This window comes from Sphaerodactylus townsendi, linkage group LG01 (assembly GCF_021028975.2).
Source record: "Sphaerodactylus townsendi isolate TG3544 linkage group LG01, MPM_Stown_v2.3, whole genome shotgun sequence".
Classification (NCBI taxonomy): Eukaryota; Metazoa; Chordata; class Lepidosauria; order Squamata; family Sphaerodactylidae; genus Sphaerodactylus; species Sphaerodactylus townsendi.
Window position 1 is genome coordinate 139820486 of NC_059425.1, and position 19173 is coordinate 139839658.

The 19173-nt window shown below is 40.0% G+C and overlaps 1 protein-coding gene across 7 annotated transcripts in view; it reads left to right on the forward strand.

The window, feature by feature from the left end:
- The window catches only part of IMPG1 (interphotoreceptor matrix proteoglycan 1), a 141540-nt gene that overhangs the window by 52810 nt on the left and 69557 nt on the right, over window positions 1–19173 (forward strand). For 6 of the 7 annotated variants that reach the window (XM_048495621.1, XM_048495638.1, XM_048495647.1 and 3 more), the window contains exons 3-7: window positions 9296–9462; window positions 10581–10609; window positions 13845–13912; window positions 16091–16149; window positions 17052–17207. In XM_048495621.1, coding sequence (XP_048351578.1) covers window positions 9296–9462; window positions 10581–10609; window positions 13845–13912; window positions 16091–16149; window positions 17052–17207 — 479 coding nt within the window. The remainder of the gene's footprint in view (window positions 1–9295; window positions 9463–10580; window positions 10610–13844; window positions 13913–16090; window positions 16150–17051; window positions 17208–19173) is intronic. The other variant, XM_048495630.1, reaches the window with a different exon arrangement.

The window sequence follows — 19173 nt, forward strand, 5'->3', positions numbered from 1 at the left end:
TTTGTCTACTAAATATGACAAACAGTGCATCTTCTTGAGCTGCAGCAAATAAATTGATTTGCAGTGTCTCATATTTATGTATCTTTTTCCTATTTATAAATTCATGAGGGAAAAGTTAAGGATGTTTTCAAATGTTTATAATGTATATACAGAATACTACATCATTTGGGGCATACAGAGTGCAATCCTAAACAGAGTTATACCCTTCTAAGCCCATTTAGTAAATTCATTTGGAGGAAGTGACTCTGTTTAGGATTGCACTGCAATAGTGCCACAAGTTTTGTCACATACATTTCTCAACTGGGTTAAAAATTATTCATGCATTACAAATTACAATGTTTGCAGACAATCTGCAAACCAGTGACATTTCTTTTCTATCTGTGAAATAAAATGAATCTAGTCAAGAAATGCAGAAATAAAATGTGTGACTTTCAGGATATTGGGAGAACATTCTGAACATTGGTAAATATTCATGAACAGACTCAAAAAAGCAAATACACTGATTTACAGCTCAGCTTTGGAGAAACAGTAGTTAGGGAGTAGGCATATGTGCGTGTGTTTATATACACACACACACACACATTAACATGTTGGATTCTTTTGCCTCTGCATCTTACAGATTTGTTGCTATATTATTTAGTATTATTGTTTGCTGCTGATTGCCTTTTCTGTTTTAATTGCTAATTTTATAGTGCTGTTATGGAAAGCAAGATATGAAGATTTTAACTAAGTAAAGGGAATAATTTATTTATTTATTTAATTTTTGACAATGTTAACCCACTAGTTTTCTGTTAAAAAAAAACTTTCAAGGCACCTTCCAAAAAATTTACAAATAAAAAAAAATGACATTATAGCCAACAACATTAAAATAACCATAATGCACAAGATCACTAAACATTAGGCTGGAAGTATTATTTAAAATAGTCTATAGCAATAAAAGCAGTGCAACAAAACAGAGCCAGTGCAACCAATAAAAATAGTCAGAAGAAAAAAAGTAGAAAAACTCGACTTTATCTAGTTCTTTACTACCTCTGAATATTTGTTCAAGACCTACATTGTCTCGCTTGACTCCATTGAAAAGAGTTGAGTATCTTCAGTATACTGATGGCTAGCAATGTGAATTCAGATATTTCCAGACCTAAAAAGCATTTCATTGATATTTTTGTTACATTCAGGAAAGATCTTTTTCTGCCAGTACTCATATATAAAGTTGTTCCAATTGCCAGAGTTTCCACAATTCTCTCCTCAGGACTTGGGAAAATATTGAAAAATTGTGCAGTACAAATATCATCATTAAAAAAAGCCTGGTTATTTTGGTATCCAGAATTATATTTGAGTTTTCCTGAATACTGCCTGCTGGGTACTGAAAAATTTCAGAAATGGTTGGGAAAATTTGGGGTTGGCATTTTAAGGTTCCTAGACCTGTTTTTTTTCTTTACAGGACTTCCTGTCAAAGGGAGAGAGGGAATTGGGAGGCAGGTCACCCAGGCAATGAGATCAGACATTAGGGGAATTCTGGAACTATGTGCCAAGTCATGATGATTGGATTCTTTTGTTTGACATTGGTTCTGTTGCTCTTATCACATTGGCACTAGGTCCTGCAAGGCTTCTGTGGTTTGGCATTGTTCTTTGAGGCTTGTTGGTTCTTTTTGCATTTGGAGAATTTTGACTAGTGATTTTGTGTGCGTGTGTGGCTGTTGGCTTCTCTGCCCTGGAAAAACCATAGAATTCCTCCATAAAGGAAACAATGCAGCAATTAGGTTGGCTGGGGGCACTTTGTTCAGGGCCTTGTAGAATTGTTCTCTGTGATCTAGTTCTCTTGAAGCTTGGGAGAAGCTTTTTAGTGGACAGACAGAACTAGGTTCCCTAAAATGTTTGTATCATTTGCCTAAAACCGTCATTCCGGTCCCACCCTCCCCCCCCCCAAAAGAGTTCCATATAATGGATGCCAAGATGTTGGAATTTTTTTAATCCGAATTTTTAAACAGTAGCGGGGACAATAATAATTCAGAATGCCAGCATAAATACCCTTACGGAAATGCAAATCCAAAACGTTCTCTCTTTTTTTTTTCAAATGCACATCTCCATATCTCAAGACAACTTATCCCAGTGGTTTCTTGAAGTTATCAAACTGTATGGAGGGGCAAGATGGAGCCGTTTGGGACCTATAACACACATTACAATTATCAAGTATCGAACTGCCAGAAAAAACACGAAAGATGTTACCACTGATACCCATCTCAGTTAGTTGGACTGTTCTGGTCAGTTGTACTAGAACAACACTATAGTTGATATAATTGGCCTATAACTGGCCTTGATCTCTCTTCTCATAGAATAGTTTTTAAAAAAAATTAATGAAAATTTTAAAAAAACTTATTTCAGAGGTTTTAGGAAATCACTCTTTTAAAAGAAATTGAGAATATTAGCCAAATATATTTTCATCACTACAAGATTTCACCAACCAGTGGGCAGGAAACCACTACAAGTAGTTGGGTTCATAATCCCCAAGATCCTGCTAACATCAGTAAAGGAGGCAGGACAAAATTCTTTGACCACACATTGTAGCCAACACTTCCACTTCTGAACAAGCATACACACTGGGGTCCATGTTGGATCAGGAAGAACTGCATAGTTCTGAGAGAAAATGCCTTGAAGGTGATAGCAGCAAATAATCAGGTTGAAGAGCCACACAGGAGCTTGGGGGCCACATGCTGCCTTTGAATCATAGACTGGGGACCCTTGATTTACCCTGTTACTTTAGGTTGCAGATCAAACAGCTCTCTCTCCTCTCTCTCTTGCCAGCTGTGCCATCTTAGCTTTTTCCATTTCCCTTTCTGCCTCAATCCTGAATACTATTTTTCCTTCTCTGCCATAGTTCTGGCTAACTGTATTTGTTATTTTTATGTTGCTCCGACAGGAGCTGAGGTGACTTCGGTTCGGAATACAGTATCTGTGGGGATGCAGACAGAGAGGGAGGTTTTTCTAAATCAACCACATACAAGCGAGGAACATAGCAATGTGCATGTGACAAGGGATAGTGTCTGCAAAAGACTTGAGGGTAAAGCACATAAATCCCAGGTTAAGGGCAGAGACAGGGTATACAGGTGTCTCTATGCTAACAGTAGAAGCATTCGACCTAAAATGGGGGAGCTAGAGTACAGAGTTTTGAAGGAGGACTTTGATATAGTGGGCATTACAGAGACATGGTGGGAATTGAGGAGAACCAGTGGGATGCTGTTATACCAGGCTACCGGCTCTAGAGGAAGAATAGGACGTGGCGCATTGTGGTTGTACTTGCCTTTTACATCCAAGAGAGCATAGTATCACATAAAATAGACAATGCAAGGGGAGCTGGTTCCCTGGCTACAGAACTCACTGTGAGATATCAATACTCAGGTGTGAAGGACAGTTTAATATTAGGAATATATTACATTATCGTCCCCTGACCAAAGTGCAACAAGAGGATTCTGTGAGATGGAAAAAAAAAAGAAATTAGAGAGGCCAACAAAAACAACAAAAAATGTAGTGGTAATGGGTGATTTTAACTATTCCCATATAAACTGGAAAAATGCATGTTCAGGTTGCTTCTCATAGTAAGGAGAGAGCATTCCTGGATATGCGTTAAATGACTGTGGTTTAGAGCAGATGGTTGTGGAACCAACCAAGGGAGAGGGTGATCCTAGATCTAATTCTATGTGGGACCCAGGACCTGGTGCAGGAAGTCAGTGTTGTTGTTGAGCCGAGATAGGAACAGCTGACCACAATGCTGTCAGATTCAGTATCTCAGCATGCGAACAAGTGGCAACTACTAATGTAGTTACATTCGCCTTCAGAAAGGGAAATTTCTCAAAGATGAGGGGGATAGTGCGCAGGAAGCTGAAAGGGAAAATCAAGAGAGTCAAAACTGTCCAGGATGCTTGGAGGTTATTTAAAAACACAGTAATAAAAGCTCAGCTGGAATGTTTTCCACAGGTTAGAAAAGACAGCACCCAGTCCAAAAGAAAGCCACTATGGTTAACAAGAGAGGTTGAGGAAATTATCAGAAAAAAGAAAATGTCTTTTAGAAAATGGAAGACCAGTTTGACTGATGAAGAATATGAGAGGGAACACAAATGGTGGCAAAAAAAGAGAAGCAAGGATTAGCTGTAAGGGGAGGCAAAAAAAAAAAGGATTATGAGGAACACATGGCTGCAGTAACATCAAGACCAGCAACAAAACAGTTCTTCAAGTACATCCAAAAGCAGGAAGCCAGCAAAGGGAAGCGGTAGGCCCGTATTAGATGACAAAGGAACAAAGGGTGTGCTTCACAAAAGATTTGTGCAGGGAGATTGCAGAGAAGCTGGAATGTGAATTCTTTTGCGACTATCTATCTTCCTACACCCAAGAGGAGAGCGTAGGAAACATTCCTGCACCTGAACCAAGCTTCTTAGGAAGGCGAATCCGGGCGAACTAGGGGCGAAGATAGTGGTAGACAAGGAAGAAGTTCTGGCAGCCATTATTGATAAACTAAATGTTACTTCAAATCCCTCTTGGCCCAGATTGCATTCACCCAAGAGTTTCTTAAAGAGCTCAAGCATTGAAATTGCTGATCTTCTCACTTTAATATGCAACTTATCCCTGAAATCAGGCTCCATCCCTGAAGACTGGAAGATGGCCAATGTCACACCAATCTTTAAGAAAGGATCTAGGGGACCCAGGAAATTACAAGGCCGTAGTCAGTTTGACATCTGTTCCTGGTAAATTAGTAGAATCTATCATTAAAGATAAAATTATTAAACATGTAGAAAAAGCAAAGACTCTGCTGAGAAAGAGTCAGCATTTTGGCTTTTGCAGGAGGCAAATCCTGTCTTACAAACTTACTTCAAGAGTTCTTTGAGGGTGTAAAACAGGCATGTGGACAGGGGTGAACCGTGGACATTGTCTACTTGGATTTCCAAAAGGCTTTTGACAAAGTTCCTCACCAGAGACTGTTGAGAAAACTCAGCCAATGAAGGAATAAGAGGGGAAGTCCTCCCTATGGATTAAAAAAAAACTGGTTGAGAAACAGGGAAACAAAGAGTGGAGTATAAATGGGAAGTTCTCACAATGGAGAGATGTCGGGAGTGGTGTCCCCCAAGGATCCGCTTTTGGGATCCTCAGTGCTCTTTAACCTATTCATAAATGACCTGGAAGTAGGGGTGGAGTAGCGTGGTGGCCAAGTTTGCAGACGATACCAAATTATGTAGGGTGAGGTGAGAACCACAAAGGATTGCGAAGAGCTCCAAGCTGACCTTGATAAATTAGGTGAGTGGGTCTTCAAAAAATGGCAAATGCAGTTCAATGTAGCAAAATGTAAGAAGAGTGATGCAACATAGGGGCAAAAAAATCCAAACTTCACATATTAACGCTTGCCAGAGGGCTCAGTGCTATCAGTCACAAACCAGGAAAGGGATTTGAGGCTGCCTTAGTTGATAGTTCCATGGGAATGTCAACTCAATGCATGGCAGCTGTGAAAAGGCAAACTCTATGCGTTGGGGATCATTAGGAAAGGAATTGGAGAATAAAACTGCAAAGATTGTCATGCCCTTATATAAAGCAGTGGTCGCGACAGCGTTACTTGGAGTACTGCGTGTCCAGTTCTGAGTCGCTGCATCCTCAAAAGGATATTGAGGAGATAGAAAAAGTGCAGAGAAGGGCAACAAGGATGATTGAGGGACTGGAGCACCTTGCTTCCTATGAGGAGAGGCTGCAGCTAGCTTTGGGACTCTTATGAAGTTTGGGAGAGGGAGGAGCGGCTGAGGGGGGATATGGGATTGAGAGTCTACAAAATTGTATGCATGGGATAGAAAAATGCTTGACAGAGAGAGACATTTTTCTCTCTTTCTCACAATACTAGAACCAGGGGGCATTCATTGAAAATGCTGGGGGGAAGAATTAGGACTAATAAAAGGAAACACTTCTTCACGCAACGTGTGATTGGTGTTTGGACTATGCTGCCACAGGAGGTGGTGATGGCCACTAACCTGGATAGCTTTAAAAGTGGCTTGGACAGATTTATGGAGGAGAAGTCGAATTATGGCTACCAATCTTGATCCTCCTTGAACTGAGATTGCAAATTAACAGACCAGGTGATCGGGAGCAACAGCCGCAGAAGGCCATTGCGTTCACATCCTACATGTGAGCTCCCAAAGGCACCTGGTGGGCCACTGCGAGTAGCAGAGAGCTGGACTAGATGGACTCTGGTCTGATCCAGCTGGCTTGTTCTTATGTTCTTATGTTCTTATGCTTTCTGCCTCTTTTCTAAGGCCTTCTGTGCCTCACTCTGAATATAAACAATGGTGCGTCTGACAGACCAGCACTTTTAAATTAACTTTTCTTCTGTGGTCTGTCACAGTTGAGAGATTCCTGGAGATTTGGAGATAGAGCATGTGGAAGGCAGGGTTCAATTAAGGGAGACACATCAGCAGGGTATATTGCCAAAGAGTCCAAAGCAGCCATTTTCTCTAGGGGAATTAATCTCTGCAGTCTGGAGATCAGCAGTAATTCTAGTAATCCAGTCCTCACCTGGAGGTTGGAAGGTCTACACCTGAGAGTGGGTAACGCTGTTAAGGAGCCACTGGAATTTTAGTTTGCATAAACCCCTTGAAAAAGGAAAAAGAAATCAGCAGACACTAAAAACATGAGTTCTGTGAACTACAACAGTGCTTCAGGATCACATTTATCTTAAAAAATGAACTAGGCAAATCTAAATAAAAATAATCTAAGCAACAGCCAAAAAAATCTGTCAGGTTACTCTTCCCATCCATCAAAACATTAGGCTAAAAGCAATAGATCTGGGTTAGCATTTTTAAAAAATCCACTGGGCCCCTCCCCCAGTCTCTTAAACCCCCTGGCTTGGTGAGCTCATTGTCTATGAAGTGTCTCGCTTTTGTTTGAAGCAAATCAAGCTGATTTGTGCAATACAGCTGAATTTCTGTGCTTTTCTTTGTTAGCAACGAATTAATGGACTGGCCTAGTCTGACATGCATGCATTCAATTTTGAACAGCAGGCTGTTCGATATTTGTGTGCATGGTATTCCTCCTTCTAGTGCTTGTTGTATTAATTGCGAGAGACTGCTAACAGAGCCTGCCGAGCAGAGCCGCTGCCATAGCCATTCTTCAAGGCCAGGCAATCTTCAGCCTACTGTGTGTTTGTTAGGAACCTTCTCCTGGGCCTTTGTTTTGTGCATGTGTTTGTGTTTGTTTTCCAAAATGATACGGAAGTCAGTGGTTGTTCCGTAACTGCGATAGCTATTATTTTTCACCATTGCTAGTTTTCGCAGGTAGTTGTTGTTCATCATTGGGAAAGAACTTTCAGCCAATTAGAGCCCAAATACAAAGAGGGAGTAGCTGGGGAATCTGCATAGAAGAATTCCCTTCTTTTTCTTGGTAATGGGGTGGGGGATTAACCAGCGATTAGAACTTTAAAAGTGCCACAAAGTGGACCCTCTGGACATTAGGACATTATAAGTTTCACAGCATAGAGGGGAAACGTACAGCAACTCAGTACACAAGAACCATCATTATTCAAAGTTTGATTATCTCAGACAGCATCTGAGCAATAATTTGTGAGGAGCAATAGCAGGTGATTTCCCTTTGCAAATGGCAACTTGAAGCTACTTCATTATCTTAGTTACTGTACAAATGTAATGAAGGAGAGCAGCAACTTTGCTGCAAAGAAAAAACTCATCTGAGAAACAAGACATTTTTAAAGAAATAAGACAGTGCTTTTGAAGTGGTGGAGCACAGCTGTGAGGAAATGAATGGCCTAATGCAATAAACTTCATTTTCAAGGACTACAAGGCCAGCCATGTGAATCAGAAGATAAACTACCCTTTGTTTCACATCCTTAAATATAGTTTTTAAGCACCCTGCAAGAAAAAATCCAAAATTTCAATGGAATGTGACTGTTTCTTGCAAAAGGAGCCAACCATGAACACACCAAAATGTAGGTTACTGCATTGTCACTGGCCATTCTTTGGATGGGGGGTGAAGTAGCTATTAGGATTGCCTGCTAAGGGTTGGCATCTCTAGAGCTTTTGGAGGTGGGGCCATGCTGGTAGGGGCTGATTGGTATTGTAGTTCCTGAACATCTGGAGAGCCGCAGGTTCCCTACCCCTGGACTACATGAATCTCTGAGATACTTTAGCAATCTTCTACAAAATCTGTAATAAGGGTGCGTGGGCGGGTTGCTAGGGCATCATGGCAAAGGGTAATATCACTACTCCTTTTGAAACCAGAAGTGGCATTGCTGCAATATCACTTTTTTTTCCTGCTGCTGCACCAGAAATAGTGGGCAGTAGAGGTGGGAAAAGGAAGTCACCCATTATGATGTGAGGCTTTTCCCCATTAGTAGCTATACATGTTCACATTGTATGAATTGATGTACTGCAAAAATAGATCCATCAGAATGTACAGTAGGATACCAAAATGGGCTGGTGTACTCAAGTATAGCAGTGATGGTGTTACTTCAGTGCTTCCAAAAGTCTGAAAAATGATCTACGTATGTAGCCTGAATTTGTTCCTCCCACCTATTAGCCTGGACCTTTGCAAACAGCTATTATTAATTAAAATATTTGATTATTGGAATAATTTTGGAAGAAAACCCCAGCAAACTCACAAGAAAATTTTTCTGATGTCACTTTTCTAAGTATCGCGTTGGCCGGACGTCTCTTTTACTGTTATTATTGTTGTTATTGCTGTTTTAAAGGCTTTAGTCATTTATTTATACTAATTATTTATGCTGTACACCGCCCAGAGCCCTTCGGGGATGGCGCAGTATAAAAGTTTAAACAATAAATAAATAAAAATAAATAAATAAAGTTACAATCCAAAGTGTACACACTAGGGAATTTTATTAGGCAGTTTTTGGAATTCAATAGGATTTTCTTCTGACTAATATTCTTAGGTCCACATTGTATTTCTTCCTGGAAGTAGAAGAGCAAGCATTTCTCTCCTAGGTAAATTTGCACTTACTAAATGATTTCAGAGAGAGAAAAGGTGGTTTCCTACAGAAACTATTAGCTGTCTGTTTTCTTCCCAAAGTAGGAGACAATCAGCATTATGCTGGGGCTCCTAGGCCAGAGGTAAATTGTGCAAGGGAAGCAACAGGTATCACTGGTAGAGCAAAATGTATGATGGGACATTAGCTACTGATGGGGAATAGAAGATCCAACAGAAGGGGCTGTGGGTTAGATAGTATCACTAGGTTTTTTGTTATCAGAACTACATATGTATTTGTGCTTTACTAAAGCACATCGTTATTTTGGTGTCTCAGTTTGCCAAGAAGCTGTCTGGGAAGCCTTCCGGATCTTTTTGGACCGAATTCCAGATGCAACGGAGTATCAGAACTGGGTTGCTGCCTGCCAGCGGGAAACTTTCTGCATATTCGACATTGGGAAAAATTTCAGTAATTCTCAGGAGCATCTGGAAATTATTCAGCGGGTACGTAGGGATGTGCATTGGAGTAAAATCGAGCTGAAAATATATTGGTTCAGAATCCCAAATATATTTGGGGATTTTCTGAGATACTAAAAAAAATGGTACTGAAAAACACCAGATATCTTTAGAATTAACCAAAAAGATTGGTAATTAGCATTTACAAACACCCGGGACTGGTTTTTCCCCTCATTTTTTCTATTGCTACTGTGTTTTCCAGGGGTTTCTATTACTTGCCAGCATGCTTTTGTCAGTTTCAAGTTTCTTTTCAGTTTCAACAGGTTTTCACTTGACCAGAGTTGCTTTGCTTGGCCTTGTTCTGCTATTATTCTCTGGTTTGACATTACTTCAGTTAGATTTGCACTGCCAGAGTGGCACTAGGCTCTGCTGGGCTTGCAAAAGTGGCCACACATTGAGTTTCTGCTGCAGAGATGCTCTGGTTTGATTCTGGTTCTGTTTGGTTTAGTACACCGGCTTGTGGTTCTATGAGAACTACTGTGTTCCGCAATAGTTCTGTTGGGCTTGTTATTGGTTATTTCGTGGGAGACATTTGAACAGTGATTACTGCTTGCAAGCTTTGTTTTGCCTTAGAAGCAGCTTGGAGGGTCGGTGTCCCCCCCCCCCCATAAGAAACCATAGATGACAGCTGGAGGCACCCTGTTCTGGGACCCATAGAATTGGATCGTTTGGTCCAATGTACTTTGTTAGCATCTCTTCTACAATTATGGTGTCTGCACCTTAAAGAAAATCCAGCCACCAAGAAAGTTTCCCCATAGGAAATAATAACCCCAAGAAATTTGGAAACCCAAAAACCCCTAAAACAGAACTATCAGGAAATCAATATTTTTCAGGCCCAGTATACCTAAATCTTCAAAATACTACATTTTTTCATTTGCAGACACCTAATAACTGAGGAATGCATTTTCCAGTCCAGAGCAGTGCCTCTTTTAAAAAGCCACCGTTTTTTAAAAAAAAAGGTTAAAATGTCATTTAAGGAAAAATTACATTCGAGTGAATGATTATGTAATAAACAACAACATAAAGGATTGGAGCTTTCCATTTTGTGGATGAATAAACTCACAACTAATTCTCTTCTCTCTCTTTTTTTTAAAAAAATTATGCAGCGAGTAAAACATAGAACCTTCCAAGACAGGTAAGTAAACCAAGAATATGCCTGTTGATGTTCTTCCGTTTTATTAACAAAACATAAAAAGTATGTGCAGATTTTTGTATTTGCATTTGGAATGGTGAATTTTATTGCTCATGTTTATACAAGACCTGTGGCTTCAAAATAGCTAACATGTATGCCCTACAGACTATTGCAAGTCCTCTAATACAGTCATGTAGTCTCTTTGAAGAATCTTCATGAGTGAGAAACCTGAACATCTGAGATTCAGACTCATTCTCTGCTCATGTTTTATTCATAAAGAATGTGTTCCACTATCCTAATCAATTTTGCAAAGATGTCCAGAATAGTAATCTTCCAAACAATGTATCTTAGGTTTTGCACTCGACCTTGTGACAGGGACATTTAGAAGAATATTCAGACATTCGCAGTTGTGGGCTGAATATCTTTCAAACTGGGATTGCTAAATTTTAAAAAATAAATATGCAGCAACATTAACAAAATGGAGAACATCAAGGTTGCAGTTATGATGGGGGTTGCTTCGGTTTACTCTTTTGTTATACAAATACTTTTAAATATACTATTCAGTATTTGTCAATCACATTTTCAAGACCCTGTTTGTAGAGCAAACCAAGGTCAGTTTTTAAATCCTTCTACTAATTGATTATGAAGATCATTTTAGCAATTTAAGTGACCAACTTGTGTGAGCAGTGTAATATTTTGCTAGGATGTTTGCACAATCAGCACCTTTAAGTAAAGTACAAAAGTTTCTAGTATAAACTAGTAAATGGATTTACATTTGTTTATATTTCTCACACAAGTCAGACCCCTCAGTAGTTCAGTACAGTACTTGCTATAGTGGTAAGCAGGGGAGTTTTATTTTATTTTTTTACTGCCAAGTCTTAGGCAACTTATGGTGACCTCCATAGGTTTTCAAGGCAAGAAGTATTAAAAGGTGGTTTGACATGCCCTGCCATTACGTAGCAACCCTGGCATTCCTTGGTGGTCTCTCATGCAAATACTAAGCATGCCCAACCCAGCTTAACTGCCAAGATCTAATGAGATCAGGCTAGTCTGAGGCTAATCTAGGTCAGGGCAAGCAGGGGAGTACAGCATACAAATAAGCCCTCTGTAACCTGGGCAGTCCAATCTGGGGGGAGGGGGAGGGAATCCTTCTCCAGAGATGGCATACCTTTGCACCAGCGTGAGTGCAGGGACCAAATGCACCAGCGGATGGGCAACTTACCCAGGTGGCCAGGCACTGTGTGGCTCTGCAGTGCCTGACCCAGAAGCTGCCTCCATTGCTCAGGTCTGCTGGCACAAAATACTGCCCTGGCATGGCTGGGGGGTAATTCAAAGCCTTAATTAGCCTCCAGTGCCTGGTCAGCTCCTGTGTGCCAGCACAGCCATTTTTGTGGAGTTTCTCTATTTTTCGCTATGAGGGATTCTTTGGTTTCTTTTCTTTTTTTACTTTTTGGGCCTTCCCACACTGCAGGAAAGCCCTATGGAACTGGCAAGGCTGTTCCAGGGCAGTCTATCCCAACTCACCAGCCCTATCTGGATTGGGCTGTAAGACTGAGCCTTAGTAGCTACCAGAACACGCTGAAAAAGTCATGGTAGGGAATAATTTATGGGAATAAGGTACTTACATTCACATTATGCCTTTGGAGTTAGGGAATAATACCTCTTGGAAATCTTTAGGTGAGAAACTGAGACAAACATGGCCTTTTCCACCCAGCACATTAATAACGTATTGCAAACATTATTTTTTAAAAAATCATTTTCATGATTTTGTTCACAAAGAGGATTTTCATAATGTTTTGAAGCTCCAGGAAATTATTTGGATTGGTTTGGCTTGTTTGCACAGAAAACACTTTTATTTATTCTTTTTTAACCAAACATGCATAGCTTCAAAGAAACAAAGACAGGAATCTGTGCAGCCATAATTATTTTCAGTGATCTGATTGGTTGTTACTTGTTGCCCATGCTCTGTTGCTCCTTGTCTCTTTTGCTCCTATTGGTTCCCGTCCTCAGATGAGAGAAGAACTCCGATTGGTGGTGACTTTCTACAGCAGAACTGAGTGGCCCAACCAATACTCCCCCCTCCCAATCACTTCAGTTTTATTTCTGACAGTTCCATAGCTTAGTAAGCTAGCCTCGAAAGTACTGAAGTCCCTTGCATTGCCAGATGAAAGGTTCCAAGTAGTCAAAACTTACAGAACTGATTATTTAGACAGAGCTGATGCTCTAATGTTGAGAACAGAACAGCCTCTTAGTGTAAGGCAGTTACTTCTATCAATTTATTAAACTCAAGCTTTCTTCCTTTATCTGCTGTTCTGTTGAATGTCTGTAGTACAAAAGTCTTTCCCTATGATAGCCCATTATCATAAGCAAAGTTAACCCTTATAATCATAAGCAACCCTTCTAGTTCCATTGTGTTCAATAGACTCAGAAAGGTGTAACTCTGTTTAGGATGGGACAGATATTCTAAAAAATAATGTACATCTGAATTTAGGGCACATTACATTCAGTATACTTTAATGTGCTGTTAGTGTTGGAGTATTTTGCTGACCTATTATACCTGTTTACTTATGTATCCCACCTCTATACTTCCTTACATCAGTGGATTATGATGTTTTTTCCTGTGCAGATGTTGAAGAATCTTTGCATACCCATTCTTAAAAACAATTGTTCATGGGTCATAGGTTTGCAGACTTTCAAGCTCCACTAATATCTGTGACATAACAACTACCCAAGATGCCTTACATCGTATTGAAATATTTTTTCAGGAAAGATGGTTGAGATTTCTATCAGTTCAAATTTCTTTAGTCCAAGCCCAATTATATGGTTAACTGGATATACTAACCTGTTTATTGTACTTGACTCACACTATACAATCCACTTCGGATCTCAGTGAGAAAAATGAACTATAAATAACTAAAAAATTATGATAATGGTAATGATAATGATGATAAAAATTTTCAGAGCTTGTATTTGCAAATAGATAGGCAGAGACTTTAACACGTGTTGTCGTTGGGGTGCCTCTTGCGCTGCCTTCAGGTAGTAGTTTATCACATGATTTGATAATTTATTTCTATCCCGTTGCAAGATATTTTTTAAAAGATGTATAATAGCATAGAGGAAATGGGTCACTTTTTTGCACTAATAGCTTGCTCTGTAATTCACAACACTGTGCTCTGTACATAACTAATTATAAAACTAGAATATGTCCCTTGTTGATTTCTTATTGCTTACTTGATAGGAAAGAAGAAATTTCAACAGAGAAAACCAGTAGCAAAAAGTCTGACGAACTTCCTTCTTTTACACCAGGTATATAAATGTGAATGTCTTCCTGTTGAACATCCTGTTATTGTAGGCATCATTTAAAATTCTCAAATGTTGAATGTCATGAGTATAATATTCTAGTGGCATAATATGCTTGCCCTATAGGTCTCATTCTTCTCGTGGTTGAGTGTATTGTGCAGACTAGCTGTTTAAAGCTTAAACTCTGTTGTGTTTTAACTGCAGAGTTGTGCATTATTCATCTTGTTTCCAATGGGAAAAATGTTAATAAAAGAAGCTGCAGAATAAATGAATGGACAAGAAAGTGGTTGAATTCTATTATGTTTGTGTAGGTTGAGGTGGCATTCTATCAGTGGCAATTTGCTGTTAGTAATACATGTGACCAAGTCTTAACAATACATAATAAAGCAATGGTTGTTGATGTTTATACAGAAATTGTGTCAGAATCCACATATGCTGAATATGCATGCAACACTGAGTATATAATATTTCAGATGCATTTAAACTGCCTTTTGTACTGAATAATCCTAGGAACAGTTCACATTCCACACATAGGCCCATTCTGCTGGGGCCAGATAAACTGGTGCGGGGCCGGTAAAAATGCCATTATGGGGCAGGACGTTGCACTGCAGCTACTGCTGGAGCACAGTGGCAGTGGTGCATTTCCCCCACAATAAGCAAACGGCACCAGGTGGACGCCGGCATTTTCCCCGTGCCCGTGCAGATACCTCTTACTTTGTCCCCCGACCCCCCTGGCTCTGGAGAGGCCAGGGGACCTGCCTCCTGGCCTGTGGTCCTGGAGTTTTTGCCATGGTGACAGAGGCATGACTCCTGGCCTCTCCAGTGTGATAGCAACCAGGAGACAAGGTAAGAGGGACCTGCGTTGGTGTACCCGCGTGCCACTGGGGCACCAGGGCCATTCGCAGGGCACCATATGAACGATCCCAGGGGGTGCACCGGCAGCAAGTATGCCGGTGCACCCCCGCTTGCAAGGCTGGTGCGGAACAGACCATAGGGATGATTCCTAAAAAACTACCTTAGGAAAGCATGGGGAGGTGAAAAAAATATGCAATAAGCTGGCCAATCCTAAGGTAGAAAGTCTCCAATGAATGCAAAGAAATGAAGACTTTCCTCATTCTTTTTGTATTGTGTTACTCAGATCATGAATTCCAAACTCATATTAGGAGTGTACAGGAAGACTGGAATTCTGCGTAAGTGCCCGTTTTGTCAGTGGTTGTTCACTCCACAAATATAGAAAAATTCATGTCCTATTCTGGCAATTCTATTGCAGGCATCTAATAATATACAAGTAGAGCTAATACTCAATATATCTAAATACATTAATATAAATACATTAATACATTAATATAACTATAAATAGTACCATACTAATAATTATAAAACAGGTTTACAATAAATAAATATTAAGAATAATGTCAACTAACATATTTATGGATAGCCTTGAAATTTGTTCCCTTAAACAAAGCCAAGCTCTTCTTATCACTGCTAACCTCCAGGAGAGTCCTGGGGATCTACCAGACTTTAAACTGATCTCTCAACTGCAGAGATCAGTTCCCCTTGAGCAGGGGTAGGGAACCTGCGGCTCTCCAGATGTTCAGGAACTACAATTCCCATCAGCCTCTGTCAGCATGGCCAATTGGCCATGCTGGTAGGGGCTGATGGGAATTGTAGTTCCTGAACATCTGGAGAGCCGCAGGTTCTCTACCCCTGCCCTTGAGGAAATAGCAGCTTCAGAGGGCAGAGTTCGTGGCCTCATACCCCTAACTGAACTTTTCACTTCCCTTCCCTAAACCCCATCACCCTCAGGTTCTACCCACAGATATCCAGGAATTTCCCAACCTGGGTGGGCTATACTACAGTCTTCTTACACATTTTTGTATTGTTGATATAGGCTACCTGTTCATAAGAAGTCTGCCTCTGATCTTGGTGGGCACAAACTGTACACCCACAAAAAATACACTAAGTATTTTTCTTCTAACATGATGGGAACAAAGTCTTTAATTTGTAGTTTTGTTCTTTTGCATTTCACATAGTACAAAAGCCAAGCTGCATTTTAATTCAAGGCTCATTTTCAGACAGAGACTGCTCAGTTTTGTCATTTGCTAATTCATATTCTGTTCTTCTTGGAAAAGAATAAACGATAACACAATGAAGTTCTTAACCCCTCTCTACCTCCGCATGCAGCAGCACCTCCTGGCACCTTAGTCAAAGAGACTGCCAATGATACCAAGGTTCCTGTGAAGGTGAGGATATGTTTAATCTAGCCAGGCATTTGCCCAAGAAACTTGTGCCATTAGCATTTTGATGGTTCCCATTAACTTGAGTTATGATGTGCATGTTTTCTTAGAATTTTCCTGTGAGCTTATTGTGAATAATGTTGCTTGCCTGTCATTGGGGGAAACAATAGATGTTTCAGATAGCAAAGGAATTGTCCTCATTTGTTAATCAGTCTCTTTGCTCTTATTACCCTATCCAGTTCTGTTACAAATGCAATAAAGGGGGGTGGGGTGGAAAAACAAACATGTACTGTTTGCTGACCTCAGAAAAATAAAAAAAAATAAGGAAGAACTTGGGATGGGATAGTTAGGAGCATTTCCAAATAGTGATAATTGTGTTTACCAATCCCACAACATCCTCTGTAGCATGACAACACTTTTGGGTCATAGCTACTGTAGTTCATATAACATTACGGCAGCAGCAATTTTTTGGCTGGTCTTGATGGAATGACTTTGGTTACACTCCTAAGACCCATTCCTGAGAATAACCCATTTTGAATAAAGTGAGACTGATTGCTATCTGTATTTCAAATGTGTAACGTACACATATAAGCAGATAGTGTCAGTATCTCTAAAAGGCCCACTTCTCCTTCCCGTGAAAGTCCACATGGAAAATCACTGAGATGCTGCTTCTGATTGCTGTAATGTTGTTAGTGATGGTATCAATCTGTAATCAGGAAATGGTTCCTCTACAAGGAAATTGTGGTATTCAAAAATATAGGACTAATCCTAAGCAGGTGTTTTCAGAATCCTACTGAAGTCGTCTAATTGAGACATGCTCCCAGGAAAGTATTCTTCGGATTGTGTTTCAAATGTTAGAAAAGTTTATGTTTGGCTCAAATTTATTTCCTTTCTTGTTGTTTTCTCAGGACCTAAAGCCAGAGATTCCAAACAGAGTGTCTGAAGTTCCTGGGGAGCAGATGGTGGAGTTCAGCGTCACCCTCACCAACCAGGAATATACCCCAGAACTGAGTGATCCTACATCCCCTCAATACCAGAAGCTAGCAGCCAAATTTCAGCTTCAAGTAAGAGTGCTTTTCCCCAAAGCAATAAATTTGATGCGTTGTTTAATGATAAATTCATTCATGGAATAACACACTCATACTCCAGGGCATTTGATAAATAGGAAACATATCTTCTGTTTGCTGGGCCATACCCCAACATTGCACATTGGCATAGCAAATGATTAGTTAGATTTTTAGATAAATATAGCTTTCTAGGGAAATAAAGCATAAACCAGTGAATGTTAATATGGAATAGGAGTACTTAAATATCCCCCACTGACTTCAGTGGGACAGCTTAAGTTTCACTCTGTCGGCTATTTCATCCTTGATGATACTTGCTTAATGCTTTGTCAAATTGCTACCACAAATCCAAATTGATAAGACAATGCTGATCTATCAAGAGCAGCATGGTATTTTATAAATCTTTCCTTTTTCATACTTAATAGCATAATGTTGTGGAACAAATTATTGGTGCTGTCACAGCAACGTACTTATAGTAGGCACTACAACTTAAAGATGGTGAGTTGTTTCATGTTACCTGTTAGTCACTTATAGGATTTGATATATCTTTATCTCTACACGTGAGAGCACTCTGGCTTTCAATCTGATCTGTAATAATGCTGGTATTACTTTTTATACTAATATTCCCCTTTATGTCATCCCTGGTTTAGAAATTCAATTATTCAAACCATAGAATTCGCTTTGTACTGACTTTCCATGTTACAACATGTATAAATGGATGGCATCTCATTTTTTCCATCAAGCTAAAAATAGATCACTGTCTTATCATAGGCTCAGCAGCACTTCTGGCAGTATGGGTATTGACAAAAACTTGTCACTTCTGGGTATGTTCAGCTTGTTGGGCATGAGCTGTGCAGCGGTTCACTAAGGCTATAAAATGCAGATCCCACTATTACCATTTAGACATGGAAGGAAGAAACGGGAGGAACTGTGAGATAATACATTGGTTAGCAGAAGCATGACACATTGCTTCGACTCCTGCTTGTATGTATCAGGGTGATCGCAGAAATTGCTTCAGGTTCATCATGAATTGAGGTAAGCCAGGTTCTCCACCTATTATCTCCGTATTTTACCTATTGCCACCTATTACCTCCATGCCCCCATCCCCCATTGTTTCCAGTGGGAGCTAATAGGAGATGGAGGCTACACCTTTGAGAGTCCATAACTTTGGACCCCCTGAACAAAACTTCACCAAAACTTCACCCAAACTTCACTGACTGGTATCATCAGGATAATCTCCTAAAGATACCCTGAAATTTTGATGCTGCTAGCCAAAAAACTGTGCCCCCTGCAGACCAAAAACTGAAAAAAACACAAAAAACACAAAAAACACAAACAAACAGGGGGGAGCAAAACTCAGATTTTGCACTGGGCTCCATTTCCCCTAGCTACGCCTCTGCTTCCATGTACTCTGTATTTTGTTGTATTCTGCAATGAAGTCATCAGGTCCTGGGGCTTTGCCTTTTTAAAGATATTTAATCACATGGGCATTCTTTTTAGAGGTCCATCCCATCTGCCCATCCTTGTCAATGTTCAAATTGGGTCTTAGCTGAACATACCTCCTAACAACTAGCAAGCATTGCCTGGATCCCTTCAGTAGCTATAGACAGACTGCAAAGATCCCCAGTCAGCAAAGAGCATTAGCCATACTACACACCATTAGAGAAAGTCATTTGAGCCTAATCAGGAATTAATGGACAATACTTTGTAGTCATTTCATTTCTACAATAAACCTAATGAGCAATTTAAATACAAATGTTGAACAAAATTAACCACTGTTGTCTGAACATATCAAAGGAAGCAGCCAGGAGACTGAAAAAACACACATTCTCCTCTAGTTGTTTGCTTGGACGTTATCATGTTTCTTCATAGAATGGGAGCAGAGGTGGTGTATTTATATCATTAGTAAGGCTAAGTGGCTGCTTCATTAGCTATTTAATAGTCAGCAATTAATGACAGGGAGGTT